Raw genomic sequence first — 19,489 nt, forward strand, 5'->3', positions numbered from 1 at the left:
CACCCAAAATGGGCAACGGTCACGAGTTTTCACACTTCTAGAAGTTTTGGTCTATTTACATATTGAGCTCAATTGTCCAATTACAGCTTCAGGTTATGCACTCCCATCCCCCCAGATTTCTCTCCCCAGTTTGCTGGTTTTTATACTTTTTGGGCCTAAAGCTGCAATGATGTCCTTGGTTCTCAGGCTAGAAAAGGATTGTTTTGTCTAATTAAACTGTGAAGAGAACTTGCTATTGCTTATTATGAAGTTCAGAGTCACACACTAAGGAAGTACAGAATCTAAAAAATATGAAAGCTAAAACTAAGGCATCAGGAATATTTTTATTTTTTCTTCTACACTACAATGAAATGCATAATGAAGGCTGACTTGTTGATCTGTAACAAAATGAAGCAAAAATATTCCCTCCCATGGGCATTTTTCATTATCACAGTGATCCAACCATATGTGCCCTAGGATCTGAGATTCTGAACACTGCAAAACAGAGAAACCCTGTCCATTTGTATTAACAATATTTCACCATTAAACCAGATCATAGAGTTAATTTTTTTTCACTGAATTTCAGTATATTGAATTAAGATAGTTCTAAGAAACTGGGCATGAAGATTTGCTCATATGTTTTTATATAGTTTATGTATAGTAAAACTACTTATTGTAAAATTCTCCTATTTTCAGATAATGTAATTGCCATCTGTTTAAGGACAAAACCAAAATAATTCCTTTGCTGAGGTGTTAAAATTTTTGCCTGCCATTTAATAAATTCAGAGCAGTTTAAAAAAGGAGAGAATCAAACCCTCCCTTTCAATAGCTACATGTTTGCATTCATTTCTGATTTTGTGAATAAGGTACATTTTTTGCTTAATTACTGGCCAGTGCTCTACACATTACTGTAGTTGCATCTGTATTCTGACTAACTGCTACATTTATAGTACCACAGGACACAGGAGTTTTATATAATTTAATTTCAGCTCCAGAAGATGTCTTGGTGTCTAAATCTTCCTCACAGTTGTGTATACTTATTGTTTATATAATTGCTGGTATATTTTCCTATGTTAAAATACTCTTAGAGTAAGGTTTATCATGTTCAGCAGCTACAGAGAAGCAGAGGTTTGTAGGAGCTCAGGAAAGTCAAGAGCTGAGTTATTTGGACCCTGCATTGATGTTTCTAAAGTGTGTCCCATGGAGAATGCCATCTCAAAGTCATCTTTTTCTGATTGTGAAAAGTGCACACCTGTAAACATTCCTTCTGTAGAAAGGTGCAGCAAAGGTGCCATTTTTCAGACACAAGAGACTGAAATTGTGTGAGCTGTGAATGGGGGGATTTCCCTAACCATACATGCATTATGTTATATCTTTTATTTGGGTTTGTTTCAGTAGGGAAGGGTATATAATTTATATATTAACGGGTGGTCACAAGATATCCAGTTTTGGAGTTGTTGAGCAGATAATATCACTGGATATTTCCTCGTGGAGATAGAAATGTTAAAATACTGTTGCAGCTGAAAATAATTTGTCTCAATCTGTTTTGCTGGCAAATTGAGAAGGTAGCATTTATTGGTGTCACAAATATGCAATGGTGGTAGTTAAGTTAGAGTAAGTTAGTTACTGCAAACTTTACTCTGAAAAGGGCCAACTAAGTTAATAACTATATTGAGAATTTTTATTTTTAAGTCCCTAAGATTTTATTAAAATACATTGTAGTATTGCTCAAGTCACCAAGGATTTTAATACTTTTAAAGGGACAGCTGTTAATATTTCTATGCTTAAAATCTCTTTTCTCCTTGTTTCCAGAACTTGTATGTCATTTAGACACATCTGAGCAAATGAATTATTTTTGTGTTTGTTTAAAAATATTAATATTATTAGCAAACTGCTTCATTATCATGGTGAGTTTAGTACAGCATACACATATCTGGTATGTGCTTGTGTTAAAGGCATGAGACTGTATTTGTAAGGAGTATGTTCTGCTTGGTCCCAAATACTGATTTTGCTTGTGAAGAGTAGGGGATTGGATCTTAAAAAAAATACAGAGGTTCATTTTCATAATTCTCTTCATTGCTGGGCTTTACAGATTCCTGGCTTTGTGAATGCTTGATTGAACAAAAATAGTCAATACTGGTACCAAGTATTTCATTTTAGTCTGGTCTTAAGATGCTGTGTCACTTGCATTGAAATTTTTGTATCTGTGGAAAGGGATTAAGTAACTGTAAATCTTTGGTGCAGAAAATACCACATGAATATTTTCCTTTGATCTTGCAGTGTTCCTGTTCCAGTAGTCAGTCTAGAGAAAATTCCTAACCTAGTGAAGGCAGATGGTGCCAATGTTAAAATGAATTCTGCAACCACTACCACCATCACTTCCTCCTCAACTTCTTCATCCACCATACCTGCTCCAACTTTGGTTAAATCTGGTTTGACATCCAAGTCAGTGCCACCATCACCAGAAAAGATTCTGAACGGCAAAGGAATTGTAGCTCCATCAATAGACAAGAAACACCAAAATGGCACTAAAAGCAGTAACAAGCCTTACAAAAGACTTTCAGGTACGTGATGTCATTCACCTTTTGTGGCAGTCTGTTTTTCTTTGTTCATGCTTCTATAGCTCATAATGCAGCTAATAAAATGCTGGGTTTGGTTTGATTTTTTTGCTCTAAGACGCTGGGTTGCATGTATGAAAATGAAGGCTTTCACACTCTTAGCATGTGTAAAGTATTTTTAAAGTACACATTCTGTTTAGCTTGAAATTACTGGTCAACAGGCCAAATAAATTTTTAAGGAAGTAAATTCATTAAAACAGAAAGGCAGAAAACTTCTTTAAGCCATTATGGGATTTGAGTCTGTTTACAACAAAGGGAAATGTGCCTTGGTTGGGTGACTTTAATTTAGTCATGATCAAGTTGAACAGGTTTAAGACATTGGTTTATCCTCCAAGTAATTATTTTTTTAAAAACTCATTTTTTTAGTTTTAGATATGAGGAAATTCTTAAGGAGATATGGGAAATGCTGGGGAAGTGTTAAAAGCCATCATTTCCGTTCAGCCCCCTCCCTCTGCAATTCCCATATGAATGGCAATGTTTCTAGCGTGAGGATCTTTATCTTACCCAGGAAGACAGGACAGTGGAGTTGAGAAAATGATATTAAATGGGAAATGCCCTGGATGGCCTTAGGCAGGGTAGTTTTGAGGATATGGGTCCCTGTTGAAACCTGCTACCAAAGCACAGAACACCACACTGTGGGAGGGCAGAGGCTCTGTTAGAAAGGTTGCTGTCCACTGGGAGGAAGAATTATTTTCGGTGGAGTTCCCTAGAGGTGACCCATGTCAGCTGCTGGGCAGCAAGGAGAGAATTTAGCCCTGAAAGCTGAAAACAGATTTTTGCTCTGAATGAAGGGAAAAAAAAGTGTTATGAGGGTTCTTATTTTAATGTTTTTTTAAAGCAAAAGTAACTGACTCAAATTTACAGCTGAAGAAGCTGTGCAGGGTCTATTCATCAGCTGGCAGTACTTTGTGACTGGGGCAGGAACTTCTTGTGTGTACTGAAAGGCTAATTTTGCTAATGGCAGCATGATCCGCATTAGATCGTCACTTTGGCACCAAGTTAGTTCACGTGATTTCTAAATGTGCACTAGTTATGAACCAATATAAGTTGTACAAGATAAATGCTTTCATTTCCAGTTAATGAGTGTGTCCTAATTTTTGCCTGAATATCAGGTTTATTTTGTTCATTTTCTCAGATTTGGCAGTTAGCCTATGGTACTGCTACCTTGGCTGGATTTCAGACCAGTGTGAGGTGTTTGCTAGGGCTGTGTGGGGCATGGAACAATGCCATTGCCTGAAAGGATTCAGTACACTTATTGCTTTCTTAACTAGTTGAAGGTGGCATATAAGAAAACACAACCATTGTTCATTTATAGCTTTTCACAACATGAAAAAATGTTACAAGAGGGTAGCTTAAGATTAGGCTTTAACCCTTATATTTCACTTTTTGAGATCCAGTATATTATTCTAATAAAAACTCTCTATATTTTACAGTTAATTTAGAATATTGCTTCCTTTTAACCCATAATGGGTTAGATGCGAAATTTAACTAATTAAGTTAATCAATTCAAAATTCCTTCTTGAGCAATTTAAACTGTTAGTGGTTTTCCTCATGTCGCCACTTACCACTGCAGGGCTGCGGGTGATATTTGTACATTTTTGTGCAAGTGCTTGCAGAAATGTGTTCATAAAGGAGAATCAGTTCTGTAGGGCCTTCCTACAGCTTGCTGGCTTTACAGTGTAGGTGGCTCTGGCACTGTTCTTTCTCTAAGCTCTGGCTTGCAGTGTCTTCTAGGCTAGGGAACACGGTGGAAATTTCTGCACAGGACTGATTGAGCACCTGGGTAGGCATGTGTTTACTTCTATATGGTTAACAAATACACAGAACTGAGACTTTTTTTTTACAGCTTTTCTGTCATGATCAGATTTGTGATCTGTTCAGTCTTACTCCTACTGCCTTGAGTATTGATGCAGCAATGCAATAATTTAGGGATTATTCAATTCATAGAAGTCCTGAGAGCCCTGGAGATGAATTGCCTGTAGATTGTGTGTCACTGTGATGTATTTCTCTCCATTATTATACAGGACTGTGCAAAGGCTGATAAAAAGATCTTGGAAGGTCAATGAGATGATTATTTAAGTTATCCCATAATTTCATTCATTTCACATGAAAAGGATGAAACTGCAGCCAAGGGATTTAGGTTTCCCTCAGTCTGCTGCCCTTGAGCTGTACAGACGTTAATTTTTGAAGCTCCCTAATAAGTTTGGCCAGTTTGCATCTGTTTCCTTCCCTTTTTAGCAACCTCTACTGTCTCTCACACCATTTCCCTGACTGTGATAGAAGTTGGTTTTTTTCTTTGCTGAGAGCTGGTGGTTGTTTGTGTGATGAATGAACCTGCCCTCTTTTCAGGAGCACTGTCCTTGTTGAGAGAGAGGAAACAGCTTGTGGAACCACAAAAGACAGTCTGTAGCTGCCCAGCATAATTGGATCAGTGTTTCCTAGTAGCAACTGCAAAAAAAATTTTTTTTTTCCCTAAATCTTCCTTAGTTCTTGTTCTCTTTGGGGTGATGTTAAAGAATGCAGATGCCCAGTGTATGCCAAGAAAAAACTGTTCTGTTGCAAACAGAAGTTTCTGACAGTTCAGTCTTGGCCCTTGCTCTTCTCTTGGTGAGGTTATAACAAATGTTCTTCACTTTGTCCACTGAACGTGAAGAAGTGGAATCCATTCCAGAAAAGCAGCTTCCTCAAGCTGTGCCTTTGCACAGGGCTCTGGGCCTTGCCACACTCCACGTTTCCTAACAGTGGGCAGAAGCTGCATTTTGTTACTGATAAGAAGGTGGTAAGTTTCCTGTAGTGTGTTGCCCAAACCAGGCGTGGCTGTAGCTGGCAATTAGATGCTCATGGATTCTCCAGAGCAGCCATAAATGCTTCAGCCAGGAGAAGTGGTTTCCTGTTTGTTCAGTATTTTCTGTTTCTCAGGGAAACAATATTATTTTGTTGTTCAGTCAATGGCAGAGACTTCCACTCTTTCCTCTTACAACTCCTTATGTTGATTTTTATCTGTATATGTTTTCCTAATAACTGACTTTGCTATAATCAGTCCTACAAGTCTTAGTCAGTTGGGCCACTTACTGACAAGTACCAATCTGGACCACTTTTAATTTTTTAAGTGTTTCCCTGTTGGTCCAAAACAGTCCTTGCTTGGTAACTTTCAGAACACATTCCATAGCCTTATAATTGTCTTCAGGACTTTTCATTTGAAGGCATATTTATTAGTCCATTTTGTCTCCTTAGTTTGTGTTTTTCAGTTTGCATTGAAGGTTTTAGGTGGGTCATTCAGGAAACTGTAATGGGAACATCTTACACTCAAACACCAGGAGCAGCTAGCTCCTTTAGTTCATGAACATGTGTTTTCTTCTATTAAGTAGAAAAAAATAGTTATTATATTGAGTCACACACTGCTATTTTTGTGTTTCTGTTGTGTTGTAAATGCCAAAGGAACTACAACTGCCTATAACATATTTCAGTTCCTTTCTAGATTTCACAAATAAAAAACTATGCCAGCTGTCTTTTCCCAGCTCCCTTTTTTGTATGGTTCTGCTAATAGGTTAATAATATAACCATTGAATGTTTGCATAAGCCTTTTTAAGTCTAGATAGCAGAATACATAAAACTGCTAGAAATTGTGCTATCTGGAGGCTAGTTGCTGTCCAACATAAGCTACTTCTCCTTACTTTTCTTATTCCAGCTGTTCTCCTTGCTGTAGTGCTGTCATAGCATTGTAACACAGCTGTGAATCACTGGTTTCCTCTTAGCTCCCATTTGTTTGTTTAAAAGAATTTTTAAATCCTCTGATTAAATGTTGTATTTGAGTACAGGATGTTTATTGTATCTGAATGTAACACCACTGTATAGTTAAAACAGGATTTGGCAAAGAGCTTGTATTCCCCTACCAAACAAAAGCAAACCTATCTGCCAATTACACCGTGATTTGTCAAGGTCTGTGAAGGTAAAAGTAAAGGATTTTGATGGCATAAACTAAAAAGTGCGTGTCCATAGTTTTGTTACAATTTTTAATGCAAACCCTAAAATTATATTCACATAACCTAAGGGAAGTGATGCTATCTGTGGTATAGAAATAGTAAATTATTAATGAAATTAAATCTACAGATACAGCATATTAAATATTAATGCCCTTTTAATGTTAATCATGAGTAGAACTCATGTAAATGCCTTTTCTCATAATCTCTGCAAACTTTAAATTCCATCTCTCCCTTCACATGGGGAAGTAAAAACTAACATACATGTGATTTTTATAAAGATTTAGGGGACAGATTTAGATAAATTTTATTTTTAAAATGCCTCCAGTAATCAACTATGGATTGTTTTCTAGAGTTTCTAAGTATGTCAGAGAAATGTTGTTTAAAGCACTTGTGGTACCATTTGTGTCTTAGCCCAGCTCTGGAGCCAGAGCTGCAAATGCTGTATTTTATAGCCTCAGAGGCAGGCAGAGTCAGAGAGGGAACTGAAGTCACAGGGAATTGGCTTGGTCCTTTGTTTGGGCCACTCCACTGTAAGCAGACTAATTTCCATGAAGTCTTTGGCTGAAATCCTGCTCTAAATGGTTTTAAACATGCAAGGGCAAAAAAATACACAACTCTATGAGTGATGCACATAGCACTGTTATGGGATGCTGGGGTTGGGGTCAGTGGTTCAGGTTGAGCCTGATTAAACCAAATTCTGACAGGCAAAAATTATAAGCTGCTCTAGTTACAACTTCTATAATAATCTATTTTTTTTTTCTCATTTCCCATTCTCCCACTAAACAGAAAGAGAATTTGACCCAAATAAGCACTGTGGAGTACTGGATCCTGAAACAAAGAAACCTTGCACAAGATCACTCACCTGCAAGGTATTTTTCTTAGAAGATAAAATATCAGATGCTTTGTTATAGTTTAAATCCTACCACAGTAGTTTGAGAGGTCATACCTGCTCCTGTCTTACAGACAATGGGTATGGTATTCAGGCGCTGTCTTCAGGTAATTCTTTTGTGTAATTCTGTTTCTTTGAATCAGAGCATCTGCATTATTCCACTGATATTTCTAAAAAGATTTTTTTCATGTCATTTTATTATGCAAAAAGCATTAACGTTTCATGTAGAAGCCCAAGTGTTATTTTAAATGCTTCTTTTTTGGTTCATGTGTGCAACAATGTTAAAGTATAGTCACTTTTTAGTAAAAAAATTACCATATTTTTGTATAATAAATTACTTGGAGGCTGCCCTTGTGATAGTAATAACTCCTGCATCAAAAAGTAGCTGCAATGTGAGACATTTCTAATGAACATTTGTATGTGTATGTGCTGCCTGTCAGTAGAGATCATCAGCTAAATTTGCTTTAAAATCTATTCATGTTTTTCAATCCAATGAAATCAGTTTTTCATTGTAAGTTAAAAGCTACAATGATTTTCTTAATATCTTTAAATTACTGCAATTCTATTTTCCATCTTGAAAAAGGTAAGTCAATAGTCTCTATTATATAAAAATTGTTGCAAAAAGTAATTTTAGCCTTGATGTTGGCATTTCTTAAGAATGACTTTATAAGTTATCAAAGATAATGTGGAATAGCAGCTTTATTTCCATAACTGTGGCTAAAGTTGTTTGAAGTAGATTTTATCTTTTAAGAGTAGTGCTGTATCAGAAGTGTAGAGGACTCATAAACAATGTCATGCACACACAAATGCTTTTTAACCACCCTATTTTTAGACTCATTCACTTAATCATCGACGAGCAGTTCCAGGCCGTAAAAAACAGTTTGACATCCTTCTAGCTGAACACAAAGCTCGATCCAGGGAAAAAGAAGTTGCAAAAGACAAAGAGCATCCACCATCTGCAAGGGAAAGCTATCAGAGCCAGCCCACACCAGCACAAGACTCTCTGTCAGGATCCTCAGTGAACTCTGGGCAAGAATCTAAAGTAACATCTCCTGCAAAATCTAGACCACCAAATTCTGTACTTCCAAGGTAAGCAGTTTTCCACTGTGGAATGTTGCATTCTGAAGGTGCTGTAAGAAATTTCTTAGATGTTCATACAGCTCATTTTATAAGTATTTAATACTTCTTTAGGTTATTATACAATAAAACATACTAATATAAGAATTTCTGCTAGCTTATGTTAGCTGAACTCTGTCCATGGTAGCCTGTGATCTAATTGGGAATGAGGAAAGGAATAGTGTCCACCCTTGGCTCAGAATCTCAGACTAGCTGCATTTTTTCACTAAAATGGTAGTTATAATTAGGAAAGATTATATTCAATTCATTTGGTCACAACTGAGAAGAAAAGTCTGTTTACATGAGTCAGTGTAGGTATTAGTGGTAAAATTCTGTACATTTATATAGAATTTTTCTCCAGAAATACTTTTCCCATTACAGTGTAATTTAGTGTTGATTTAAAGCTACTGATATGAAACTATCCATAGTATGTCTTCCCTTGTTTTGAAGATTTTTCTTAGAAAGGACAAAAACGTTCTTCAGAAGGACAATGAAAACTTCTGAAGGCATCCTTTTGCAAAAAACAGTGTGAGGTATTTGATCTATTGAATTCTAATTATCCTCTGAAAACTTCCCATATGTTTTGTTTATTTGTGGGATTTTTTTGGTACTAATTTTGGCTGGAGTGCATAGGGCTAAATTAGTTGGCTTTTTTGATCTTCATATTTTTTCATCATTCATTTCTTTGCAAAAACCTTCGTGAAGACTGGGTGCTCATTTTGGGACTGTCCTACTACGATAGTCCCTATTTCCTACTATGATAGTCCTTATGAAGTATCAAAGAGATATTTCTTATATTTGCTGTGTCAGACAGATGTTTCCAATGCTTTCTCTGTGGCCACCAAGCCTGAATGCAGTTTCATTCCTGCAGTGGCAGAGATGGGCCTTGCAGGGTTTGAGTGAAAAGACAGTGAAAGAATACCCACAGATGAATTGTTGCTTCTCTGCCTAATTCTTGTAAAAGCAGTGACCTTACACAGAGAGCAGCACAGTCAGACAGGTAGAAATGGGGTTCAGTAGGTGTAACAGTCAAAGTAGCAAAACTGGAGTGCAATTCCATGAGAGTCAGCTGCAGAAACTGCAGAGGTAGCAGTACTCGAGGAAGAGGAGGATTTTAGCAGTCAGACACTGTGTGTGTAGTCTGCATTTCTGTTTCTGCTGCAGTGCCTCTGTTGGGCTGTCCTGCCCGTTTCAGAGCAGCCATGGAAGCCTTGTGGCCTCTGTGTTGGCCAGTGAGCCTGGGGCTCTGCTGCTGCTGCTGCTGCTGCTGCTTGGGGGCTGCTCTGTCCTGAGAGCAGGAACTCATGAGGCTGAAGAAGATCATCTACAGATTTGGCCCACTGTGGACATCTCCTCAGCCTCAGAGCTCTCAATACATACTTGGTTGTACAGACTGTAATTGAGAAGCCTTTCCACCCCCACTTCTAATCTAATCTGTTTTCAAACCACCTTTGAAAGGCAAGGCACCATCATACCCTGTGGTGCAAAGATATTCCTTCTTTGTTTTGTTGCATTTTAGACAAAGGTAAAGAAAATCTACATGCTGTGAGGAGCTCTCCCTGTTACTGCTCTCAGTAATCTACCTGTAGAGGGAGTCAGCTAAACACTCTTATATTTAGTACACTGATTTTAGTAGGATTTTTGTAATTGGACCCTTGGGATTAATCAAATAGCAGAGTAATGGTTCAGTGTAAGAAGACTTTTTTTATACCTGATTTTTATTTGTGTTTTAAATATACTTTGTCTCTCATGATCTGAAATCCAACTTCATGACAAATTGAAAATTTCAAGCAATAGAAGCGTGCTTTTGTTTACACAAACTTGGTGACAACCTGTCATGGTTTGACGCTGGCACAATGCCAGTGCCCCCATGAAAATACATTCTCCCTGGTGTCTGCTGTGAGATGTGACCAGGAATAGAGCAAAGCAGGCTCCAACTTAGGAATAAAGAAGAAAAACTTTATTAACCTACAACTATATATAAAAAGAAACACACACAGAACTCAGAATGAAAACATTCCAAAAACATTTCTCCCCCCCCACCAAATTTCCAATACATCAAAGTAGTACAAAACCTTGGATTCTCAATTCACTTACCACCCCTCAGATCACCAACTCTCAGTCCATCAACACCCTCTAGATAATCAATTCTCAGTTCAAGAGGAGAGGAGTCCCTCTTGTACAATAGGCTTCCTCTGGAAACACAGTTGAGATCTCCTGTGTTTTCCCCTGGGAGTTCTCTGCTTTTAACCCCCTGTGTTCTCAGAGGCATGTCCATGTCCTCAGTGGCCACACCAGGTGCCAATATTAAAATCTGAGCACCTATTGGTCTGACCACAGCCTCCCAAAAACCTCAATTCCTTTTCAAACCAGGACACAACCCCACAGTACATTTCTGACAAGATGAAATGTCAGCTATTCAGTTCTTTTACTGCCCTTGTTTACATTGATTATTTCTGGCATCATTTGCTTTGATGCTTGATGTCAGCAGGTAGGTTTATAGAGCCTTTGAACAGTGATGATTTAAATGTGTATATTCTCCTTCTAGACCTTCATCTGCAAATAGCATAAACAGCACCAGTTCTTCAAACCACAGTGGGTATGTTCCAGAGCTGCCACTGCCTTCCATGGGAGGAGACGTCACAAGCAGATTGTCCAGTGATGAAGGAGAAGCGGATGGAGCTGAAGAATCTGAGAAATTAGACTGTCACTTTTCTGGACACCATCCCAGACCTCTTGGGGTATGTGTCAGTCTCTGGCATGCCTTGCCTTTGTTCTTGCATAATTAGGGAGAGGAGAACAAATAAGTAATTTAATAAGAGGGTAAGGAATGAAAACCTTACATTCTGAAAACTGTTCTAAAGAGAAAAAATACGTTTAACAGAAAAGGGTAAGGATGGGATAAGGTAGGAGGAGACCACTGGTCAGTACACATGATACATTGATGTAGGACAGGATGGACAGCAGAAAATCAGAATTTCTCTTTTTAGATTGTCCTCTCAGTAGACCTCAAATTGGGTGTAGTTCTGCTAAACTGAGGAAAGCTGCATTGCTTTAAATGTGACATAAGCAGATATTCTCTTGGTTGCAGTTCCTACAAAACTGTACCTTGCAGTTGGTGGCAGAAGGCTAGTACAGTGCTCCATTGAGTTTTGTAGTCTGGTTTAAAGCAGTAATTAAATGTCATTTATGTGAGTGTATGTGGATTTAGAAACTATTGCTTCATTTATCTCAAAATGGAAAGGCTCTGGTGGTGGCGCAAGTATGTGTTTGAGCAGCTGGTTTTGTCTTTCTCCTGTGTTAGTGAGAAATTTCATTGTAAGTAGTAAAAGCTGCTTTGTGGTATTATCTCTGCAGTGTGAATTTGTTTACACTGTTCAAACCAAGAAGCAGTGGGAGAACTCTTGAAATTCTTAGAAGCTGTTTCTCATAAAAATTGAGCCAAGGAATACATTTACGTGTTTTCCATATGATATGCAGAATAAAACAAACATTGTGATAACTGGTAGCATTGTTTGTATTCCCTAGAGCAAAGGAGACCTTGTTACTGTCAGACACCATGACCCAAACATTAAATGACTGTCAGACAAAATCTTGTATTTGGTTCTTACAGAGAAAATGTGAATTACTGTAGTCCACATAATACTGTGATATGCAGAAACTTCCTATTTCCTTGCTACTATTGTAAGCTACTTTAGTATTCCTGGCTGCTTCTCTATGAATTAAAAACTAAAGGTTCACTGCATGGGTGCCCACATAATTAAAAAAATAATCTAAGTGTAGCCAGTTCTTGTGCATGCCTCAGCAGTGAGGCGTGGCTGGCAAAGCCATTTTGGTTTAGGATCCTAGTTCTAGGCAAGCCCACTGACTCATCTGTTCTTTGAGATGTTAGTATCTCTCAACTGAAGCAGTTTCTGGCAGTGAAACCAGTTCTTGGTCTGTGTCAGTGTGAAGTCAGAAAAGATAATGTAAATCACCTCCAGATCATGCTAAATTGCTGAATTTTGTATTAAAAAACACTGTTTTCCTTACTAAGTCCCTCTCCTGGCCAGGTGGTAGCAATTGAACAGGGAGATGTCAGTAGCTGCTTAAATTGCCTCTTGGTGGTACTTGATGTTAGTTTTAGCTCACTGGGAGCTGAGGCTAGTTTGTCAACTGAGGTGGTGGTTTTAATTAACCTGTTTAACCTTGTCATGAAATAGACTTTAAATGAACACTTGCAGTCTCCACTTGCTGTCCATTAAGCTGACAAGTGTTTTGAACTGATGCTCTTCTACCACATCAGTGCTTCTGCTGTCAGACAGAATTTCTGTGACTGGGTCCCTTGTATGATGGAGAGTTGTCTTGTTTCTTGAGGATGGTTTGTAACAGGCTTCTCTCCTACAAACAGGCATTGCATCATTTAGATCAGTAACACTGAGCTGAAACAAGAGCAGATTCCTGGTTGTAACATCTGAGTGTAGTAGGACTTTTCAGGAAGCTCTCCAGAGGAAGGGGTGCAAGTATTCCTGAACTCTGCAGAATTCTCAAAATACTGCTCCTCCAGTTGATTTTCATGCACTGTGAAGAGTGTATCCCATGTTCTGTTGTAGCACAGATGCCATGTATGATAATTTGCTTTTATACTGAAATGTCAGGGGTTTGTTTATTAAGTGGATACTAAAGATGTTCCCATTGCACTTATTTTCCTCTTCAGTTATATTTTTATTGCTGTCATGCAATTATGAGATTTAAGACACCCGGAACAGTGTAACTTTCTTTCTGAGGCAGTAAGAATTTTTTCTCTAAAAGTACCTGAGCAGTTACATTCTTTTTCTGGCACTGATTCATTAATGAACCATAAAATATACTTTACACTAAGCTGAAATACTATGCACATATTTCATAATTCTTAAAAAAACTCTGCTGTAGATCATGAAAACCACGTTTTAAAATAAGTTTTATATGAATGATACATATTACAGCGTTTTATGTATTTGATTTATTGATCAGTCAATAAATATTTCATAATGTAGAAATACATTTTTATAAGAAACACTGAAATACCTTTTCTTTCAGTTCTGTTCATATGGCAGTCGCTTAATGGGCAGAGGGTACTATGTCTTTGACAGAAGATGGGACCATTTTCGATTCGCACTGAACTCCATGGTAGAAAAACACTTGAACTCACAGATGTGGAAGTAAGTGGGATTTTTATGCTTGGTGGGTAATTTACATTTTTCATTCTGTAAAACTTCTAAATGAAGCACTCCATGGCCAGCATTTGTAAAATTACCTCTTAATTAATTATCTCTTAATTACCTCTATTAAGGTATAGCAGTAAGCTGTGTACAAATCTTCTCTTCTCTGTTAAGGAATATATAGCCCAACAGAATAATCTCCTAGTCCAGTGTAAGTTTCTACCAGATTTAGGGCTCTTTTTAGTCCCTAAGAATGAAGATTTTTGCTTAGAATTTCATGCCTTTATCATGCCCCTGTATCACCCATTCAGGCTTTGCTGTGCAAGACTCAGGAGTTGTAAGATAAGGAACTTGGTGCACATCTGTCTGTAAGATGGAATATGATAGGTTTTTAATCCATAGTGCCCTTACTGCCTTTGGGATCTTAAAATTCTGATTATTACTCACTGTTGAAGCACCTCTCTAACACATAGGCAGGTTCCAAGCACTATAGGCTTTTACTATACAGAGCCATTGAAATAGACTGCATTTCTAAAATAAATGTTAGTTCTTTAAAAAAAAATTAATTAAGAGTTCATGGAATCGACAGATAGGATTGATTTTTTGGGGGTATTCTGCTACAGAATATGCATTCTTCTTCAATGTAATGATGCTAAAGTGCAGTGTTTCATGTCACTGTTTATTATCAGGACTGTGTTATATTCTTTGAATGCCAGCCATTAGATAAACAAGATTTGATTTTTATTTAAATATATATTTTTAAGCACTAAAGCTTGGCTTGTCTGACTATCCTAGTAACTTAATGATAACGGTGCCATTGTGCTAGGAGTTTGGAAATGGTTGGTTCTGCCATAAAAGGGTCAGTTTCATGTCTGTTCAGAGACTGATCATGCTCAATCTGCTTTGTTAATTTGTAAACTAGTGTCTGTCACCTTCCACAAATAAAAATATTTTAGTTTCCTTATATAGAAATAATAAAATTTGTTACCTATTGGCTTTGTTTGTCAGGAGAAAAGATACTTGGGCATCTGAAAAAACACATACCACCATTAGTACAAACTAGTACAGAAAACCAAACTTCTATAATAGTTATTCGAAACCAGAAGTAAACAGGCCTTATCCTGCTCCCACTAAATCTGATTTTAAGAGTTTTCCCAAATTTTAGCTGTTTATGTAATCTCTAATACTTTAATGAGCCCCGGCCATACTCACTTGTCTGTGTAGCACAGGAGGCTGACAGTGCCTAACCCCTGTTTTATTCCTCTGCTGTCCTCAGCCCTCCTCTGGGCTGACCTTTCCCTGTGCTCCCCAGGCAGAGCTGGCTGTGAGGCTGCTGTTCCATAGCTCTGCAGCTGTGGCCAGAGGTGCAGGGATGCAGGGCCATGTTCTCAGAACTAACATTAACAAAGTACTTTTATCCCTAGCTCTCTAAGTACTTTGCAAAGGTGGGTAGGAATTTTTGGCCATTCTTTAAAAGGAACCTGAAGGACAGCTCTGATAAGCAGCTGTGTTGCATTGCAAGTGGCAGGCAGTAGGATTTCCTCACTTCTGACAGCATGAACTGTATGGAATCCCTTGTGTAACTGCCATAAACTGTGTTCTGTCCAACAATCTCCTTAGGAGGAATACCTGGAGAGAACACTTGTAATTAGGATTTGATTTATGATAAAACAGCACACCCAGGGCTGCTCTTTTATCATACTTCTGTGAGGGCAAGAGTAAGCCTTTAAAAATGGGAAAGGTGTCAGTAGTGAGGATAACAAGGGCAGAGTTATGGGGCTGTACAGCTTCTTAGAAAAGAGAAATAGGATTAAACTGTGGATTAAATATAAGTCTAAATAATTGGAAAAGATCACATAATAGTTTTCCAAGCAACATTATGAAGGTCTGGTTCTTCAATAACACCACATTAGGTAAAATAATAGGTGATGGCTGAATGGAAAGGAATTTGAATACATCCTACTGATTTCACAGGTAATATTATTATACTTTCTTCTCAAAAGAGTATTCAGCTGTTTATAAAGCTTATTATTAAGCTCTGTTTAATATCTTGTCAATGTTTCACTATTAGTGAAAATTAATCAATAATTTTCCCGTTTAATTCCACCTAACCAGCTCTCAAATGAGCTGTTGGGAATAGCACTGCATTTGGAAAGAGGTGATCTTACCTCTTTGTGCTCAATGATTAAGTGCTTCACAACCCCCCAGACTGGCTCATTTACTGCCTTAATGAAATCTAACCTATGAGTTTAGGTTGATATTGAAACTGTTCCACAATCTGAACTTTGAAGCAAAATATATGTAATTAATGAAACATAGTGACTAGGATATGTATAGGTGCCACTGTCGGGCATTTTATTTGCATTTTTAACTGTTTGGTAAAATAAGAGAAGGAAAAAGGAAATGAAATTTGTAATACTGTGTTTAAATTGTAATACTGTGTACTTAATTGCTGTATGTGATTAATAAAATAGAATAAGAATCAAAATTACAACGAACTAGGTTTGCCTTTTTGAATAAGTTAATGGAAATTATTTCCTATCTGCATTTTTTTGATGGAATTTTTTATTTATCTCCTTTTTTTTCCCTTTCTTTTTCTGTTTAGGAAAATCCCTCCTGCGGCAGACAGTCCCATGCCTTCTCCAGCAGCACATGTCTCCACTCCTTTTCCAGCATCAGTCTTACAGCCCTTCAGCAACCCCAGTGCAGTGTATATTCCTTCAACACCTATCAGTTCAAGGATCACTTCTTCTTACATAATGACATCAGCCATGTTATCAAATGCAGCCTTTGTGACAACGGCAGAGACGAATTCCATAATGTCACACACCACAGCTTTCCCTCACGTGGCTGCAAGCCTAAGTATCATGGACTCAACTTTTAAGGCGCCATCAGCTGTGTCACCAGTGCCAGCAGTCATCCCTTCCCCATCCCACAAGCCATCCAAAACAAAAACCAGCAAATCCTCAAAAGTCAAAGACCTGTCATCTCGGAGTGATGAGTCTTCAAGTAACAAAAAGAAAAAGCCGCAGTCGTCGTCGTCTTCGTCGTCGTCCTCATCCTCATTATCTTTGCAGACATCTTCCTCATCTTCATTTTCAGGGTCCCACAAAAAGAACTGTGTCCTGAACCCCAGTTCAACGTTGAACTCCTATCAGGCGACATCCTCCTATAACAGTGTGTCTGTGCACAATACCAATAATGGAACAAGCCCACTCAGTGCCAAATCGGAGCCCTCAGGACGGACTTCACTGTCAAGTAGTTCAGCAGACTCAGTGAAACACATGAGCATGGTAGTGAGCAGTATTGACACTTCTAACCTGTCTGTATCTTCTCTCGTGCACCACTCAGGGGACCACTCCCTGGGAGCACACAACGCAGTGTCTTCTCTACCCCTTTCTTTTGACAAATCAGAAGGAAAGAAACGTAAAAACTCTAGTTCTAGTAGCAAAGCCTGTAAAATCACTAAAATGCCTGGTATGAATAGTGTTCATAGAAAGAGCACTGCCAACCTTATTTCTGCGGTGCCAGATCCTACAAGCAGCTCCATCTCTCGGCAGGTAAGGGACTCTTCCAGTTATTTCTTTGCAGATCATGTCTGACTTCCTTGAAATGTTTCATCCATTCTGAAAAGAAAATATCACATTTGCTTCAGATGGGTTTTCATCACACAACTTGCTTTCTAGGTTAATACAGAAACATATTTGTATTTGTTTTGTACCCGTCATAGAAAGATGTTTTGAGAGTTAAAAAAATTTTATATATACATACATACCTATGTGTATGTATATATATATATATATATATGTATATATATAAATACTTTCTCAAAATATTTTTATGAGATTTTTTAATTGAATTATTAAAGTACCTATTTGTATCTCTGAAAGTAAAATTGAATGTCCAGAATTGATAAATAATTTTTAGAAAAAAAATTTTTCTTAATTCTCATCTCTCTGAAATAAATTGTATTATTGAAAATAGGAAGATGAGAGTCAGAATTTCTGTTTATTTCTTTTTCCAAACTTGTTGCTGGTTAATTTCCTAATGCTATGCTAGTCTCTTTATATCTCTTCTGATGTAAAGATGTAAAACACATCAACCTTTCTCCTGGAGAGAGTCTGAGGTGTTCCCTGTTTGAAACTGGAAAAATCAAGAAATTAAGTTCTTAACTGGATGACCTTTAGGGGATATTTGGTTACTTTTTCAGTGTTCCTGTGTTCACAGAATACTGAATTCAGTGCAGCAGATAGGCTTGCACACGCTTCCTTCATTGATAGCAGCAGAGCTTTGGCTCCTCTTTCAGTGGTGCTACACAAGAACAAAAGTATATGTGGAGTAAGATCTGGTGGGAAAGCTGCCAATATGACCTTTATAATGATCTAAATATGATCTTTATAATGATCTACTGTTTCATTCTGCTACTGTGTCCAGTGCTGTGCTGTGCACACAAAACAACACTTGGCATCTGGAAGACAAAGCCATAGAAAATAGGATACCTCAGAGAATCCAGAGAAGGTAGCTTAGGAAATTTTGGTTTAGTTTGGTTTGGGTTGTTTTGTTTCTGAAACTCTCATTTCCTTAGGATATTGCACATTGAAAAAAAGTGGAATTTTGAAAAGAAGATAGTACAGGCAAAGCAATCCATAAGTAATGTGGCAGAAATGGGAGAGGAAAAAGGGAATAAAAGAATCCTAAAACTGCTGTAGGAGACAGAATGAATGTTTCAAAGAATGGCCTAGCAAGTATATTTTCTCTTTCCTACTTCCAGCAGAGGTGCAACAGAGATTACTTGTTTGGCTTTTTAAAATGGGAAGTGGCATTGTCTTTCTATTGTAAGCCTCTTAAATGTGTCCTGCAATCTGATCTTCAAGTAACTGAAGTCAGCAGAGGTTGCTGTAAATTCTTCCTTCTGTCACTCAGTCTGAATTTTGAAACATGTGTCCCCAAAAACATTAAATTGCCCTGAGGTTTAAGGTGTCAAATGGAAAGAAAAAGTAAGTACGAATTGGTGCTTTGGTGCAAACTTGGGTAATGGGAAATGAATTGTATCATCTTTTCCCAGGACACAGACCATGTCTGTAGCTGGCACAGTGTGAGGAAATCTTACAGAGATTCTGAGTTCAAATCCTGAGCTCCCTTGGGGTCAAATCTGTTCCTGTGTGTCATCCCTGTTTCAGTTTGTGATGTATTTCATCATGTTGCACAGCAATAGAAGTAAATAAACCACAAGAAATCAATCAGAGGTCTTTGCTGAATATTTGTAAAAATGTAATTCTGGCTAGTATTTTTTTCTTAAGTAAGAGGTTAAATATTTGTAATGAGTGTTACAATATACAGATATTTAAACATGTTAAAACATTATATTAAATATGATACAGCTATTAAAACATGTTACCTCCTCAAAAATAGGAGGTAAAATGGAGTTAATTGTATTTCAGAAATCTAGCTTGCAGCTAACTGTCTTTGTGACAAGGATACTCTATGCAATACAAAATAAATTGAATTTGAACCCATTTAAGCATATGGGTCAAATATTACATACTCTACATGTGTATATTGAAGCTCTGGAGAATACAATACTTAAATTCCCTTTTAAGCTGTGCTGTTTGACTTGATGTGTTCTAGAAATACAATTACATTAAAAATCCCACCCAAAAAAAATCTTAAAATCTTACTCCTGTTCCTTCATGTAATAGGGGAAATTGAAGAAATTAAGAACAC

The 19,489-nt window shown here is 37.5% G+C and overlaps 1 protein-coding gene across 6 annotated transcripts in view; it reads left to right on the forward strand.

Moving 5' to 3' along the window:
• The window catches only part of ATXN7L1 (ataxin 7 like 1), a 110,257-nt gene that overhangs the window by 83,224 nt on the left and 7,544 nt on the right, over positions 1 to 19,489 (forward strand). For all 6 annotated transcript variants that reach the window (XM_063155515.1, XM_063155514.1, XM_063155516.1 and 3 more), the window contains 6 exons: positions 2,260 to 2,543; positions 7,367 to 7,449; positions 8,302 to 8,558; positions 11,134 to 11,326; positions 13,644 to 13,765; positions 16,371 to 17,325. In XM_063155515.1, coding sequence (XP_063011585.1) covers positions 2,260 to 2,543; positions 7,367 to 7,449; positions 8,302 to 8,558; positions 11,134 to 11,326; positions 13,644 to 13,765; positions 16,371 to 17,325 — 1,894 coding nt within the window. The remainder of the gene's footprint in view (positions 1 to 2,259; positions 2,544 to 7,366; positions 7,450 to 8,301; positions 8,559 to 11,133; positions 11,327 to 13,643; positions 13,766 to 16,370; positions 17,326 to 19,489) is intronic.

This window comes from Melospiza melodia, chromosome 4, assembly GCF_035770615.1.
Source record: "Melospiza melodia melodia isolate bMelMel2 chromosome 4, bMelMel2.pri, whole genome shotgun sequence".
Classification (NCBI taxonomy): domain Eukaryota; kingdom Metazoa; phylum Chordata; class Aves; order Passeriformes; family Passerellidae; genus Melospiza; species Melospiza melodia.